At 44.2% G+C, this 13,872-nt stretch overlaps 1 protein-coding gene across 2 annotated transcripts in view; it reads left to right on the forward strand.

Annotated features, from left to right (window-relative positions):
• PDZD2 (PDZ domain containing 2) overlaps positions 1 to 13,872 on the forward strand; it is a 468,191-nt gene that overhangs the window by 343,068 nt on the left and 111,251 nt on the right. For both annotated transcript variants that reach the window (XM_024246854.2, XM_054555451.2), the window contains one exon: positions 1,986 to 2,487. In XM_024246854.2, coding sequence (XP_024102622.2) covers positions 1,986 to 2,487 — 502 coding nt within the window. The remainder of the gene's footprint in view (positions 1 to 1,985; positions 2,488 to 13,872) is intronic.

The following is a 13,872-nucleotide window of genomic DNA, read 5'->3' on the forward strand; positions in this document are numbered from 1 at the left end:
TTTTGTACATGTAAGTTTACTACCATGGTGTCTAGCCTGGGATCAAAAAAGGTTTGGTTGATGTTTGAGTCATGAGTCCCCCCTCGCCCCCCTTTTTTTTTTTTTTTTGTTCACTTTATTCCACAGCAAAAATTCAGAATTATTCTCTCCTTTAGTTAGACAGTCACTGTCATTCCATTAACGTGACCATTAGGTATGGGGAATATATGCCTTTGGGCCAGAATTTAGTGCATTTCAAGCACATCTGATCACCTCTCCTTCCCGCTCCCTTGCCTGCTACCTAAGCGAAAGCTCACTATGAGATGAGAGGAGGCCTTTGATGATCTGGCCTCCTTCCCATGTAATATAATGACTGCCCCAGCTCTCAGGTCTGATTTCCCTGCTGACAAGATCACAGAAGGCATGTTAATGTCTGTTTACCTGCAGTCATCATTTCTTCAGAGGCAGCATTGCATGTAGCCCCAGGCTTTTACTGCGTGGGCGTACGAAGTCCAGAAGCATATCTGATTTGTGAAGGATTTGGTTGTTGACACTTTTGCTTAGGAACGAGTGATGTGTAGAATGTGGCAAGATTCCAGTGGAGAAGGTGTTTTCCTGGGTTCATCAGGGATTTGTGCTGCTTTATCTTAGGTAGCTCGACTGGAGGGTCCAGCCCAACCTGGTTTCCTGACTTTGCGCAAGGGTTTTCTTTGCCAAAGCTTTGATGATCCGGTCCTGAATACCCCTAATTACTCATTTCATTTGATGTTGTATTTTCTTATCGTTCTTTAAGATCTGGAGCAGTTATCATGTGTCATGCTTCACATACCTTATCTCCTTTATATTACTTCCTGCTTCTAAATACCTGCCAGCCCTCACATATATGAAAAAGCGACTGACCCTGACCCTTCTCCATGCTGAGCATCCTTTATTCCTCCAACTGTTCCTGGTTGACACAGTCTCCAGCAGCCTTTTGTCCTGGTCCTTCTTTGTCTATGTGTTTTCCACATTGTCAGTGCTCCTCCTAATGTGATGTCCAGACTGGAAATGACACTCCATGTGTGCTGTGATCAGCCTAAACTAGGATTGTTACCAAGACGTGAGCCTGATCCTCATTCAACACAGTGTACTATTGCCACCAGTGCCTACTTAGCCAGTTGCCTATTTGTTTTGTTTGTGTTTTTGGGTCTCACTCTGTCACCCAGGCTGGAACACAGCGGCGTGATCTCGGTTCACTGCAGCCTCTGTCTCCCAGGTCCAAGTGATCCTTCCACCTCAGCCTCCTAAGTAGGTGGGATTACAGGCAGGGACGACCACACCAGACTAATTTTTGTATTTTTAGTAGAGATGGGGTTTCACTATGTTACCCAAGCTGGTCTCAAACCCCTGGACTCAAGCAGTCTGCCCACTTGGCCTCCCAAAGTGCTGGATTACAGGTGTGAGCCACTGCGCCCAGCCATCAGTTGGCTTTTAATACCAGTCATTACCTGTTACCCCTACTCAGTGAGGCATAGGCTCCCGTTGTTGTGCTGTTGATTATTTGCTCCTAAGAGCAGAACTTTATACTTCCCCTAATCCACTCTATCCATTCTTACCCTGGGGACTCATAGTTTCATTCCATTGGAACTATATGGATGGGAGCCTAGCATAATTCCGATGCAAGAAATGGTTGGAGTGAAGAAGAATTTTATTTTTTAATGATATGTTAGCATTGGCTCTGTTCCTAGAAAAATCCTTCTCCAACTCCTGATCCTGCGGTACTTAAATTAGTCATTTCTAGTTCATGGGGTTTTGTGTTTGTTTGGGGAGTTTGAGGGTAATTGTTTGCATCAATAATTACATAGATGAAAAGAATGAATCGGGTGTTGAATCTCTTTAGGCAGCTGAATACCTCAGTCCATCGGCCGACTTGTCGTCACTTGGGTGGACCCTTGAATGCGTCTGTCTGCTGTGCTGTCTAGGAAGGGTGTGTGGGGTTCTAACTGGCACTTCTCTGTCTGTTGCAGTTACCTGGCTGAGCAGTGCTGGAATGGCGGCTTTATCTACCTGATCATGCTGCGTCGCTTTAAGCACAAAGCCCACTCCACTTATAATGGCAACAGTAGCAACAGCTCTGAACCGGGAGAAACACCTACCTTGGAGCTGGGTGACCGAACTGCGAAAAAGGGGAAACGAACCAGAAAGTTTGGGGTCATCTCCAGGCCTCCTGCCAACAAGGCCCCTGAAGAATCCAAGGGCAGCGCTGGCTGTGAGGTGTCCAGTGACCCCAGCACTGAGCTGGAGAACGGCCCTGACCCTGAACTTGGAAACGGCCATGTCTTTCAGCTAGAAAATGGCCCAGATTCTCTCAAGGAGGTGGCTGGACCCCATCTAGAGAGGTCAGAAGTGGACAGAGGGACAGAGCATAGAATTCCAAAGACAGATGCTCCTCTGACCACAAGCAATGACAAACGCCGCTTCTCAAAAGGTGGGAAGACGGACTTCCAATCGAGTGACTGCCTGGCACGGGTAAGGTTTGGTTTGATTATGGAACCAGAATTTTATTTATTGTGTGTGTTTGTTTGTTTTTGCAGCCCAGCCCATGCGGGAAATAACAAGCTGGGCTGAGAACCAGAATTTTGAAAGAAATATTGTTTGAAGTTGCTTTTCAGGTTTAAAAAATATACCTAAGATGACCTTGCATTGAGAAGCCAACAAATGCATTAAGAAAAGTGATCAGAGGAGAATGACAAAAAAGCTCCAGTCATTTTATCCTACTTAAATAAAGAGCTAGTCAAGTGATCCTAAGTGGAAAACTCAAGACTTCTGTGTTAAAATTTGAGTCATGTGAGGTCCAGATAAAGTACTTCGCGGCATCGTTATTTATCGCTGCTGTCACCAGTGGAATTGCTGCTGCAAGGCCAAGAATTCCTGATGGCAGTTGACACCACAAACATCTAAGCCTCAGTATTACACAGGAAGGGTATTCAATACACAGGGAAGCATCTGCTTTTATTTTTAGCAGTTCAAAATTAGTGATGTTTTCATGGGATCGCGTTATTACATTGCTGAGTTCTAGGGAAGTCTGGAAGCTTGACAAAAATCTCTGATACTATGAAATCCAGCTGTGAGGGTCAAAGTTGGTTACCACACCTGCTTTGCCTTTAGGTGTATTCTGAATGATAAGGAGTAAGCTTCTAGCCTCAAATGGTCTCCCTCATTATAACCAACATTCTGTCCTATGAGAATTGCATTTCTTTAGGGTAGACATGTTCATTCCAAGAATCTTCTTAGATATTCCTGCAGGCTCCATTTGAAACGATAAACTGCCTACGTGGATGCTGATTGGTTTCTTCTCTGACTCAGGAGACGCCCCTTAGGGATGAAAGAGAAAGTTATAAAGATCAAAATGGTGGGTGTAGGAGTATCAAGTTGAGGCCAGGCGCGGCAGCTTGTGACTGTAGTCCCAGCACCTTGGGAGGCTAAGGATGGTAGATCGCTTGAGCTCAGGAGCGTGAGACCAACCTGGGCAACAAGGTGAAACCCTGTCTCTACCAAAAATACAAAAAATTAGCTGGGGGCCTGAGTAAGAGGATTGCTTGAGTCTGGGAGGCAGAGGTTACAGTGAGCCAAGATTATACCACTGCACTTCATCCTGGGTGACAGAGCAAGACCCTGTCTCAAAAAAAGAAAACAAGAAGTATCAAGTTGAGTTTTGTCTGCTGAGAAATGGTGCCCTGGGAGTAAGTGTGATTTCTGCCATTATAGCCAAATGTACAATGGGTTGAAAAGAATTACAATAGGCCCTCTCTCAAGAGATTATGTTCCTTCATTTGAGGAGCTGGGTGATCTTCATAAAGTTGGACACAGAGAAGGCATTACTTGTAAATAGAACGTATGAATAAGAAAAAAATTGATGTCTCCATCCATGATTTGCTACCAATTTTATGGGTTCCCCCAAAAAGGATTAAGGACAAAAAAAGAGATTATAATATACACCTCTTCCAAATTAAGGGCAGTGAAAATATTATAATGTGTTTCTTATCAGTGCATACCCTATCTTGGTAGGATTTCTTCCCTAATGATTAGCTTGTGCATACACAGAAAGCCTAATGTGAACAAAATAAGGTAGTGGGTATTGGCTCCCTTAATCATTTGAAGGTTTAAGGCACCAAAGAAGGTTGACTCTCACGTACAGTCCCAAGAATAGGCCTTCATTTGACCTAGGACACAGTGGAAATAATTTGGAATGATTTTAAAACAAAGGGCCAGGTGCAGGGGCTCAGGTCTGTAATCCCAGCACTTTGGGAGGCCCAGGCAAGTAGATAACTTAATGCCAGGAGTTCAAGACCAGCCTGGCCAACATGGCAAAACCAAAAATACTAAAAATACAAAACTTAGTTGGGCATGGTTGCACATGCCTGTAATCCTAGCTACTCGGGAGGCTGAGGCTGAGGCACAAGAATCACTTGAACCTGGCAGGTGGAGGTTGCCGTGAGCCAAGAATCTCATCACTGCCCTTCATCCTGGTCAACAGAGTGAGACTGTCTCAAAAACAAACAAAAGCTAAACTTTTAAGAGATTACTCATCCTCTGCTCACCTTAATTAAACGCAATAATTCTATTAAGAATAAATTTAATTAAAATTGAACTTCTGGCCGGGTGCGGTGGCTCATGCCTGTAATCCCAGCACTTTGGGAGGCCGAGGTGGGCGGATCATCTGAGGTCAGCAGTTCGAGACCAGCCTCAACATGGAGAAACCCCATCTCTATTAAAAATACAAAATTAGCCAGGCATGGTGGTGCATGCCTGTAATCCCAGCTACTCGGGAGGCTGAGGTAGGAGAATTGCTTGAACCTGGGAGGCGGAGGTTGTGGTGAGCCAAGATCGTGCCATTGCACTCCAGCCTGGGCAACAAGAGCGAAACTCTGTCTCAAAAAAAAAAAAAAAAAAAATGAACTTCTGGAGTCGCTATTTGAAGACTATGCATATCAGAATTCCTTTGCCTGGTTTTTATGCTCAAGGTCAAACATCCTATGAGGTGCAAATGAAAGAGTGAAAACAACCAAACTGTGATCCATTGTCTTTAGGGCATTTTCTTAAAAAGCCGTATGCCTATAGAAAGGGCAGACTTGCCATCTGGAATTTGCATTCTTTGTAACTGTTTATAATTCATATTCTGATTTTTGGCCTGGGTCATACTTTTTGTCTTGGTAAATCAGAATGGACCACACATTTTCTCAGGCTCGAATATTTTAGCACCCTTTTCAACCACAAAATTATCTTTATTAGGTGCATTTGCCCAGGATTGATAGGGTTGGCAAAAAGTAGATTTTCACAACTTCCCCTCACATTCTGATGGCACCTGAATTGGAACCAATAGACATTCACACACAATTGTTTAGGTTCTTGGGATTTTTATTTTTACTCCAGGACAGAGACCAAGGTCATGCTAAAATGGAATTTCTAGAAAAACGGAAAATGCCTATTTACCTCTTAAGCCTTTGGGGGGGAAAATTTCGTTCCATTTGAATAATGGGAGATTAAACATGTCAGTATTTTTCCATTTCTGCCTTTATAATGATTTAATATAGCTGCAAAAACTTAATAAATGACAGAAAAGCTCATAATCATTCAGACCATTTTTGTTTGTCAGGTACTTCTTTTTCATAGACTGTTATTTGTTCTAAGAAAATGTTACATTAAAATAAACCCTCAGTTTTTCCTTTTCCATCCAGTTCCCTCTTAACAGAGCAACAGAAAATATATTTTCTTTATACAAATTTTTCTTTTTAAAAAATGGTATTTTCTATAAAACATTAACTCACAATAATACATATATAAGCAGATTACTATTTAAAAAGACAAAGTTGGATTTATCCTCTAAAACAGAATCTCCTAGGACATAGACAAACTATTTTAGGCATGAGTTCAAAGTTCCTTATTATCTTCTTAGCAAAGATCTTTACTACTCTGAGAGTTTTTGAGAGTCTGCTTATATAGAATGTAATGTATTTTTGTAATGCTACATGTTGAAAACGAATACCACCAAATGTAGTCACATAACAAAAAAAGAATCCTACCACTTGCCAAGCAGGCGAGTTTATTCATGACTGGCATGGGTATGTCTATGGGTACATTTGTGGTCTTTCCGTAGGAATCGTAATCTACCCTGTACACTACCAGACCCTTTTCCTATGCCTCCTCTGTAAGTGGTTCAGCAGAGACCTCATGCAGGCTTCCTGGATCTGCATCTGCAGAAACGGGTAGAAAACTCAGAAGGAGCGTCGCACTCAGAACATCTCCCTGATGAGCCCTCATGTTTGCATCAGAGGCAGCCTGAGGATGGTCCTTTTCCAGGAAGCCCCCTTGGTCACTGGGTGAACTCACATTGTCCTACATGGTAACATCTCCCAAGTCTGTGTCTGAGCCCTCAGCTCTCTCCTGAGCCCCTGAGTTTTGTGCCAACTGCCTGCAGGATGTCTCCATCTTGAATATATTTCACATCATGCCTAAAACTCAGCACATCATTTTCCCATACCGCTGAACCCACTCCAGTGCTCCAGGTCTCCCCGTCCCCAAAGTTTTCCCAAGCTGGAAGTTTGATGAGATTCAATGGGGGTGACCAACCATCCTGGTTTATCCAGAACTTCCCCTGGTTTCTCACTGAAAATCCTGGGAAACCCTCCGTCCTAGGGAGACTGGGACAGCTGGTCATCTGGGAGTCACCTGAAGCACTGTCCACTGCCTTCTGCCATGTCCGTTCAATCACCAAGTCCCCTCAACTGTAGCTCCTTTTGAAATCCTGTAGCTCAACCTGCCTCTCTCTTTACTCCCGTAACTTCAGGTCAGGACTAGGCTGCTTTCATTCCCCCGCCCGGGCTGTCATAGTACTCCCCTACCCGGGACATTGCCCCACTCCTATCCCATTCATCCACTGTCCCAACTGCCACCAGAGGGACCTTTCTAAACAGCACATCTCATTACTCACACACATACACATAGGTGCACAACATACATGTGCGTGCGCACACACACACTGTAGCTGAAACCCGTTTGGTGGGTCCACTTTGCCTTCATGGTTGTTACCAAACACATTGGGATGTCATTTGAGGCCCTTTATTATCCGATTCCTGCTTAACTGTCTGCCTCCATCTCTCACTGCTTTCTTTTTTTCTTTTTTACCTTTACCAGTTTATTATATAATAAAGAATACAGATGAAGAATTACATAAGGCGAGGTCCAAAGGGTTCCCAGCACAGGAGCTTCTGTCCCTGTGGAGGTGGGGGTGAGGGGGGTGCATCACCCTCCTGGCATGCGGATGTATTCACCATCCTGGAAGCTCTCCGAACCTCATACTCTAGGGATTTGTATGAAGGCTTCATCCTGAAGGCATGATCATTTGTTAACTCAAAATCCAGCATTTCTCCCCTGACTCCAGATGATGGGGGTAGGGCTGAAAGCTGCAAGCTTCTTATGGCCTGTCCTTTCTGGTAACTAACCCCCATCTGGAAGCTATCCCTGATATCCAGTTTCTTACTGCTTTCTTCCTCCCTGATTTGGAGTGAATTCACTGCAAGCTTTTTCAAAGACCATACTTACTGTCACCTCTGAGCCTTTGCGAGTGCTGCGCTCACTACCCAGTTTCTTCTCCCCTCTCCTGCGTTGCTTAGCTTCTACCTTTCCTGGGGGACCAAGCCTCAAGACACCCTCCTCTAGGAGGCCTCTGTGACATTCCTGCCACCTGCTCTGTCATTAGCCATCTCCTCTTTGGTCTCCTGCAGTACCCTCTGCTGGTCTTCATTCATGCCCGAGCCCCACGTATTCCAATTACCATTTGGCTCATTGTGTCCCCAGCAGACTTTAAGAGCAAAGCCTTTGATTTTTTAAAATGTTTTATATATTTGGGGGATGGAGGTGCAGATTTCTTCAATGCATGTATTATGTAGTGATGAAGTTCAGGCTTTAACGTGCCCATCACCTGAATAGTGAACATTGTACTCGATAATTTTTCAGCTCTCACCCTGCTTCCTCCTTTTCCAGTCTCCAGTGTCTGTTATTCCACTCTGCATGGACAGCCATTGTTCACCTCCCACTTATGAGTGAGAACATGGAGTATTTGACTTTGTGTCCTGAGTTATTTTACTGAAGGTAATGGCCTTTGGTTCCATCCATATTGCTGCAAAAGACATGATTTAATTTTGTTTTATGGCTGAGGAGTATTCTGTGGTATATACCACATTTTCTTTTCTCTCTTTTTTTTTTTTTTCGAGACAGTCTCACTGTCACCCAGACTGGAGTGCAGTGGCATGATCTTGGCTCACTGCAACCTCTGCCTCCTGGGTTCAAACGATTCTCCTGCCTCAGCCTCCCAAATAGCTGGGACTATAGGCTCACGCCACCATGCCCAGCTAATTTTTTGTATTTTTAGTAGAGAGGGGGTTTCACCATGTTGGCCAGGCTGGCCTCGAGCTCCTAACCTCTAGTGATCCGCCCACCTCGGCCTCCCAAAGTGCCGGGTTTACAGGCATGAGCCACCGCACCTGGCCTGGTGTATACCACATTTTCTTTATCCAGTCAGCCATTGGTAGACACTTAGGTTGATTCTATATCTTTGCTATTGTGAATAGTGCAGGGTGGGGCCTTCTTCGTCTTTATTTCCCGTCTTAGCTCAGTGCCTTGTAGACATTTATTAATCAAGGCCCCAAGAGTACTGGTCCTGGGAGATGGGACCCTGAAGTGCCTGCCTCAGTTCTGCCATCCCCAGCACTGTGGCCTTCAGGTTGCTGCGGCCTTTCTCTGGCCTTCTGTTTTCTCACCTATAAACTAAGCATTTTGGTCTGATGACTAAGGGACTTGCAGCTCTGACATTATGCTCACCCATTTCTTACTGATCATTCTGAATAAGAAGGGGTAAGCAAACGGTTTCAGAAAAGGTTTGCAACTAGAGCCGGAGTACTTACTGCAGCAAGATTCTGGTTGGATTGTGTCTTCTCACATATGGGGCAAAGTTGCTGTTGTAAAGTTTTCTTTTTGGTTCCAGCAGTAATGAGGTCATTTAAATGCTGTGAGACAGCTCCCTTTAATGTACTGCTCCTGTTTTGGTAAATAAATCCCTTCGTTGGCTTCAGTGAAAGGATGCATGTGTGAACTCACACAGTAATTGGCAGTTTACAGGAAAGGGTAACACTCCAACAACATTAGTGCAGAAGTCCATAGCATCCAGTTTTTCAGGGTTTGGCTTTTTCTCAATAGGCTGACAAAGTCTCGTTGCCCTTTAAGCTAATGTAAAAGAAAACAAATGCCCAAACCATCTGTCTAGACAGGGTCTGTTGCAGAACTCGGTCTCTCCAACTGGACCAGGGTTCACACAATGAACACTGGCAAACAGACAGATCTCCCATCTGTGTGAGCTTCTTAACCTCAGTCGCAAGGACCATCATGGAACTGTAAGATTAGTGGATAAACATTCTATATTTGTTCATTCAGTGCTATTTATGGGATATTATTATGTGGTAGACACTGTTCTAATTGCTAGAGAACTGGTTGGTAAACAAGACAGACAAGGTTCTTATCTCACAGCATTTATAGCATACCACAAACAATAAATAAGCAAATCCACAAATCACAGTGTCAGAAGCTGATGAGTCAATGAAATAAAACAGGGTGAAGTGAAAGCTGGCCGGGCAGTGTCATGGGCAGGGGGCTGGTTGATGTTGGGTGTCAGAGCAGGAAGATCTCAGTAAAGAGGCGATGTTTGAGCTGAGGATTCAGTGTCAGAAAAGGGCAGCCCTGCATAATCTGGGGCAGAATGTTCCCAGGGAAGAAGCAGCAAAAGTATCTGCCCTCAGGCAGGAATGACAGAGTGTTCCATGCGAAAGACACTGGGCACCAGGAGACGATTCAGGAGGTGTGGGCAGGGCTGGCTACGGAGGTTCGCATATGCCGCCTTGGAGTTTGAACCTTATTCTCGGTCCGGTGGGAAGTTGTTGGAGGGCTTATGCTGAGTGCATCACAGCCTGTGTTTTTTAAACCTTCACCTTAGATGTTTCGTGGAGGATAATGGATTGTAGGAGGTGAAAAGTTAAAAGGGAGACCAAACTGGAGGCTGCTGTGGTCACCCAAGCTAAAGATGCTGGTCACTTTGACAAGGGGGAGGTAAGGGAGAGGAGATGAGCCACAGTCGGTAGATGTGGGATCTATTTTGGAAGTGGACTCTACAGATGGTGCTCGTGGTTCAGATGTGGGAGATGAAACAGAAGGAATCAAAGATATTTCATGGACTTCTGGCTTGTGGATCATCTTTAGCCTGAGCAGAGGATAATGCTGTTTCCATTGAGATGGGAAAGCCAGGAGTAAGGGGGGGGAAAAAAGTCCAATTTTGATTGTACTAAGGTGTATGTCAGATACCCAAGTGGAATTGTTAAGGAGGCAGCTGGAAATATCCTTAATATCATTATATTTAAGTTGGCCTGTTAGATTTTGGCCAGTACGAGTGTTAGCCTAATAAATATCAGACACTGATTTATTTTTTACTGAACGTTGCTGTAGGCAGATACATTTAAAACAAACAATTGTGGGCCGGGCACGGTGGCTCACGCCTGTAATCCCAGCACTTTGGGAGGCCGAGGTGGGCAGATCATCTGAAGTCAGGAGTTCGAGACCAGCCTGGCCAACATGGTGAAACCCTGTCTCTGCTAATAATACAAAAATTAGCTGAGTGGATGTGGTGGTGCACACCTGTAATCCCAGCTACTCGGGAGGCTGAGGCAGGAGAATCGCTTGAACCCAGGAGGCAGAGGTTGCAGTGAGCCGAGATTTTGCCATTGCACTTCAGCCTAGGTGACAGAGTGAGACTCTGTCTCAAAAGAAAAACAACAACAACAAAAAAAAACTGCTAACATTTACTTCTTGTTGCTTGTGTCTTCCTTTGTAGTCCTCTGAACTCCCTTCATTAGATGATCAGAAATTCCAAGGTGAGGAAACTTGCATTAATTTCTTTGGACACTCCCCTCTTATTTCCTACTTTCAATTAAAAAAAAATTATGTTATTGGATAAAAGTGAAAAAGAAGGTCTGTTTCTTGACTAGTGTAGTTGGGGGCTATATTACAGATGGGTGATTTCTGCCCTCTGAAGCCGATTTTATTTGTTAAGTGTTTTGCATGATGAGTTCTGTGGTTTGGGGCTGGGGGCAGGCAAGTGGAGTGGATATGTGGGTGCTCTTGATAGAAAGTATCTTGAACTCTTCCATCAGTATATATGTATATACAGTCGAGCTGATATTGTGTTCCCATGAACATGGTTTTGCATGTTTCTTGTCACAAGTCCTACTTCTAAAAGCATTTTAAAAATTAGAAAGGAATGTACCTAGTATTGTCACATCCTTTGTTAACCATACTTACATGTTTTGTTTAACAAAGAGGAGGGGAAAAGGGGAAAAGAATGACGGTGTAAACTAGTAAGGGAGATGGATAGGTTTTTACTAATTTGTGCTAAAACCCAAATAGATTTTCTTATTTCTGGACTCTACGAATGGTCCCTGTTGCTCTTGGGAAAGAGGTCCACAGCTTTTCTGTCCTGGGGGAGGAAGAAACACTCATCTTCTAGACCCCAGCAGCCAGAGCATATCTTCCACGGAAAAAAACAGCCAGCATCCTTCTCTCAAGTGTGCCTTTTCCATGGAAAAAAAAAAAAAAGCCACCATCCTACTCTCACATGTGCCGTGAGGCAGCCACAGGGCTGCTCCCTATGCTGGCGTGGGAGGCCCAGAAAGCCAGGACAGCATCCGGTCAGCACATCCCTGATTCTGTTCTTTTCAGTGGTAACCGCTAGGCCATCGGGCCCCATTGGAAGTGTTGAAAGTTGCCATCTTGGCGGTTGCACTGATCCTCAAGGATGACTTTTTGGAAGTAGCAGAGCAATGAGAGACTTCGAAGGCCAGGGAGGATGTTTCTGAATGGGGAAGGGAAAGGTGTTCCAGAGGTCAGAGGCAGCAAACCAAAAACCATAGAGTCCAAAATGAGGTGATTGGATGAAATAGAGATCATTGACAAGTTCATGAACTACTGTGGTAAGCCAGTGACTTCTGAAGTTACATTTGGCCAGACAGGCTTCATTTGACTGTGGTCAGGGGATGGAGGAGACAGTTGGCACCAGTGTCTGTTCCTGGGATAGCGGAGCCCCGCCGAACAGCGCGCTACCCGAAGGAGTGTGGGATCCAACAGGTCTCTGTCTGCTAATAATTTCCCCAGACATTCCTATTGCTGCACATCAATGACTGCTCAACATCTGTTTTGTTTTTTTTTTTTTTTTTACTGTTGCATAAAGTTTCATTTCAGTTTCTGACTGTGTATTTCAGATTTTCTAAATGCCACACATTCTTTCTCCTTTGCAAGCAGCTTGAACAGGCAGGTTGCCTATTTCTAGGGGGATGGTGGCTTTGTCCATGTTGTACCTTAACGGTTCCATTGGACTTTTCATGATGGATGTTAAAAGCAGATGGCTTTTGTTTCATATGTTGTTTCATACGTCATATGTCATTTGTTTCATATGAAGATGGCTTTTGTTTCATATGTCTTGTGACTCAGGCCCATATAGCTAGGGCCTAAAAAGAGCTACAGGGGTGAGTCTGAGGTGAGACCCCAAAGTAAATCACTTTGGAAGGTTTTGCTTTCGTTTTTCTAAATAGCTAAGGACTTGGGGGAAGTCATCAGTTTTGCAGTGAGCATATGTGTGTGTCCTTGGAGTGAGGTAAGGAGACAAGCGGAGGATAAACCAAGGTAGAAAAGCTATCAGCAATCAGATGGCTTAGAGACATTGATTAGTTTATTTATTTATTGTTTTTGTTTTTTTTGTTTGTTGGGGGGATGGAGTCTCACTGTGTCACCCAGGATGGAGCACAGTGGTGTGATCTCAGCTCACTGCAACCTCCACCTTCTGGGTTCAAGTGATTCTCCTGCCTCAGCCTCCTGAGTAGCTGGGATTATAGGTGCCCACCACCATGCCTGGCTAATTTTTTTGTATTTTTAGTAGAGATGTTGGACAGGCTGGTCTTGAACTCCTGACCTCTGGTGATCCGCCTGCCTTGGCCTCCCCAAAGTGCTGGGATTACAGGCATGAGCCACTAAGCCCAGCCTGTTTTTTTGTTTTTTTTTTTTTAAAGATTTTTATAGGGGTTGAAGCATTTCTTAAATGTATTTAGGGAAGGTGCAGCCCAGTGTCTGTGGCAGTGGGTATCAAATTCATCAGTTAATTTTTTGTTTTGGTTTCTCTACCAAACGTCTCATTTATATGTTTTAAGGAAGTTTGAGATTCAATTCAATATGGTGTTTTTTTGTTTTTTTGTTTTTTTTTTTGGTGACGGAGTCTTGCTTTGTCACCCAGGCTGGAGTACAGTGGCACCATCTCGGCCCACTACAACCTCCACCTCCTAGGTTCAAGTGATTCTCCTCCCTCAGCCTCCCGAGTAGCTGGGATTATAGGCGCTTGCCATGATGCCCAGCTAATTTGTTGTATTTTTGGTAGAGATGGGGTTTCACCATGCTGGCCAGGCTGGTCTGGAACTCCTGACCTCAGGTGATCCACCTGCCTCGGCCTCTCAAAGTGCTGGGATTACAGGCATGAGCCACAGTGCCTGGCCCTCAATATGGTGTTTTTAACATAAATATGCTTATATGTATATATATAAGTAATATAGTTACCTATCAACATTTATTTACTGGGTGTTGTACTGCCACCTGTTTGCACAAATATCTCATTTAATTCTAAGAACAAACCTGGAAATATTAAATTCCCAATTTGGAGGCAAGGAAACTGAGACTTTTAAGTATTAGGTGGCTTTCATAAGTTATAAATGGCAGAGCTAGGTTCCAACTAGTTGAAGTCTCCTGGCACCAAGACCTGAGCTTTGCCTT

Source organism: Pongo abelii, chromosome 4 (genome assembly GCF_028885655.2).
Source record: "Pongo abelii isolate AG06213 chromosome 4, NHGRI_mPonAbe1-v2.0_pri, whole genome shotgun sequence".
NCBI classification, from domain to species: Eukaryota; Metazoa; Chordata; class Mammalia; order Primates; family Hominidae; genus Pongo; species Pongo abelii.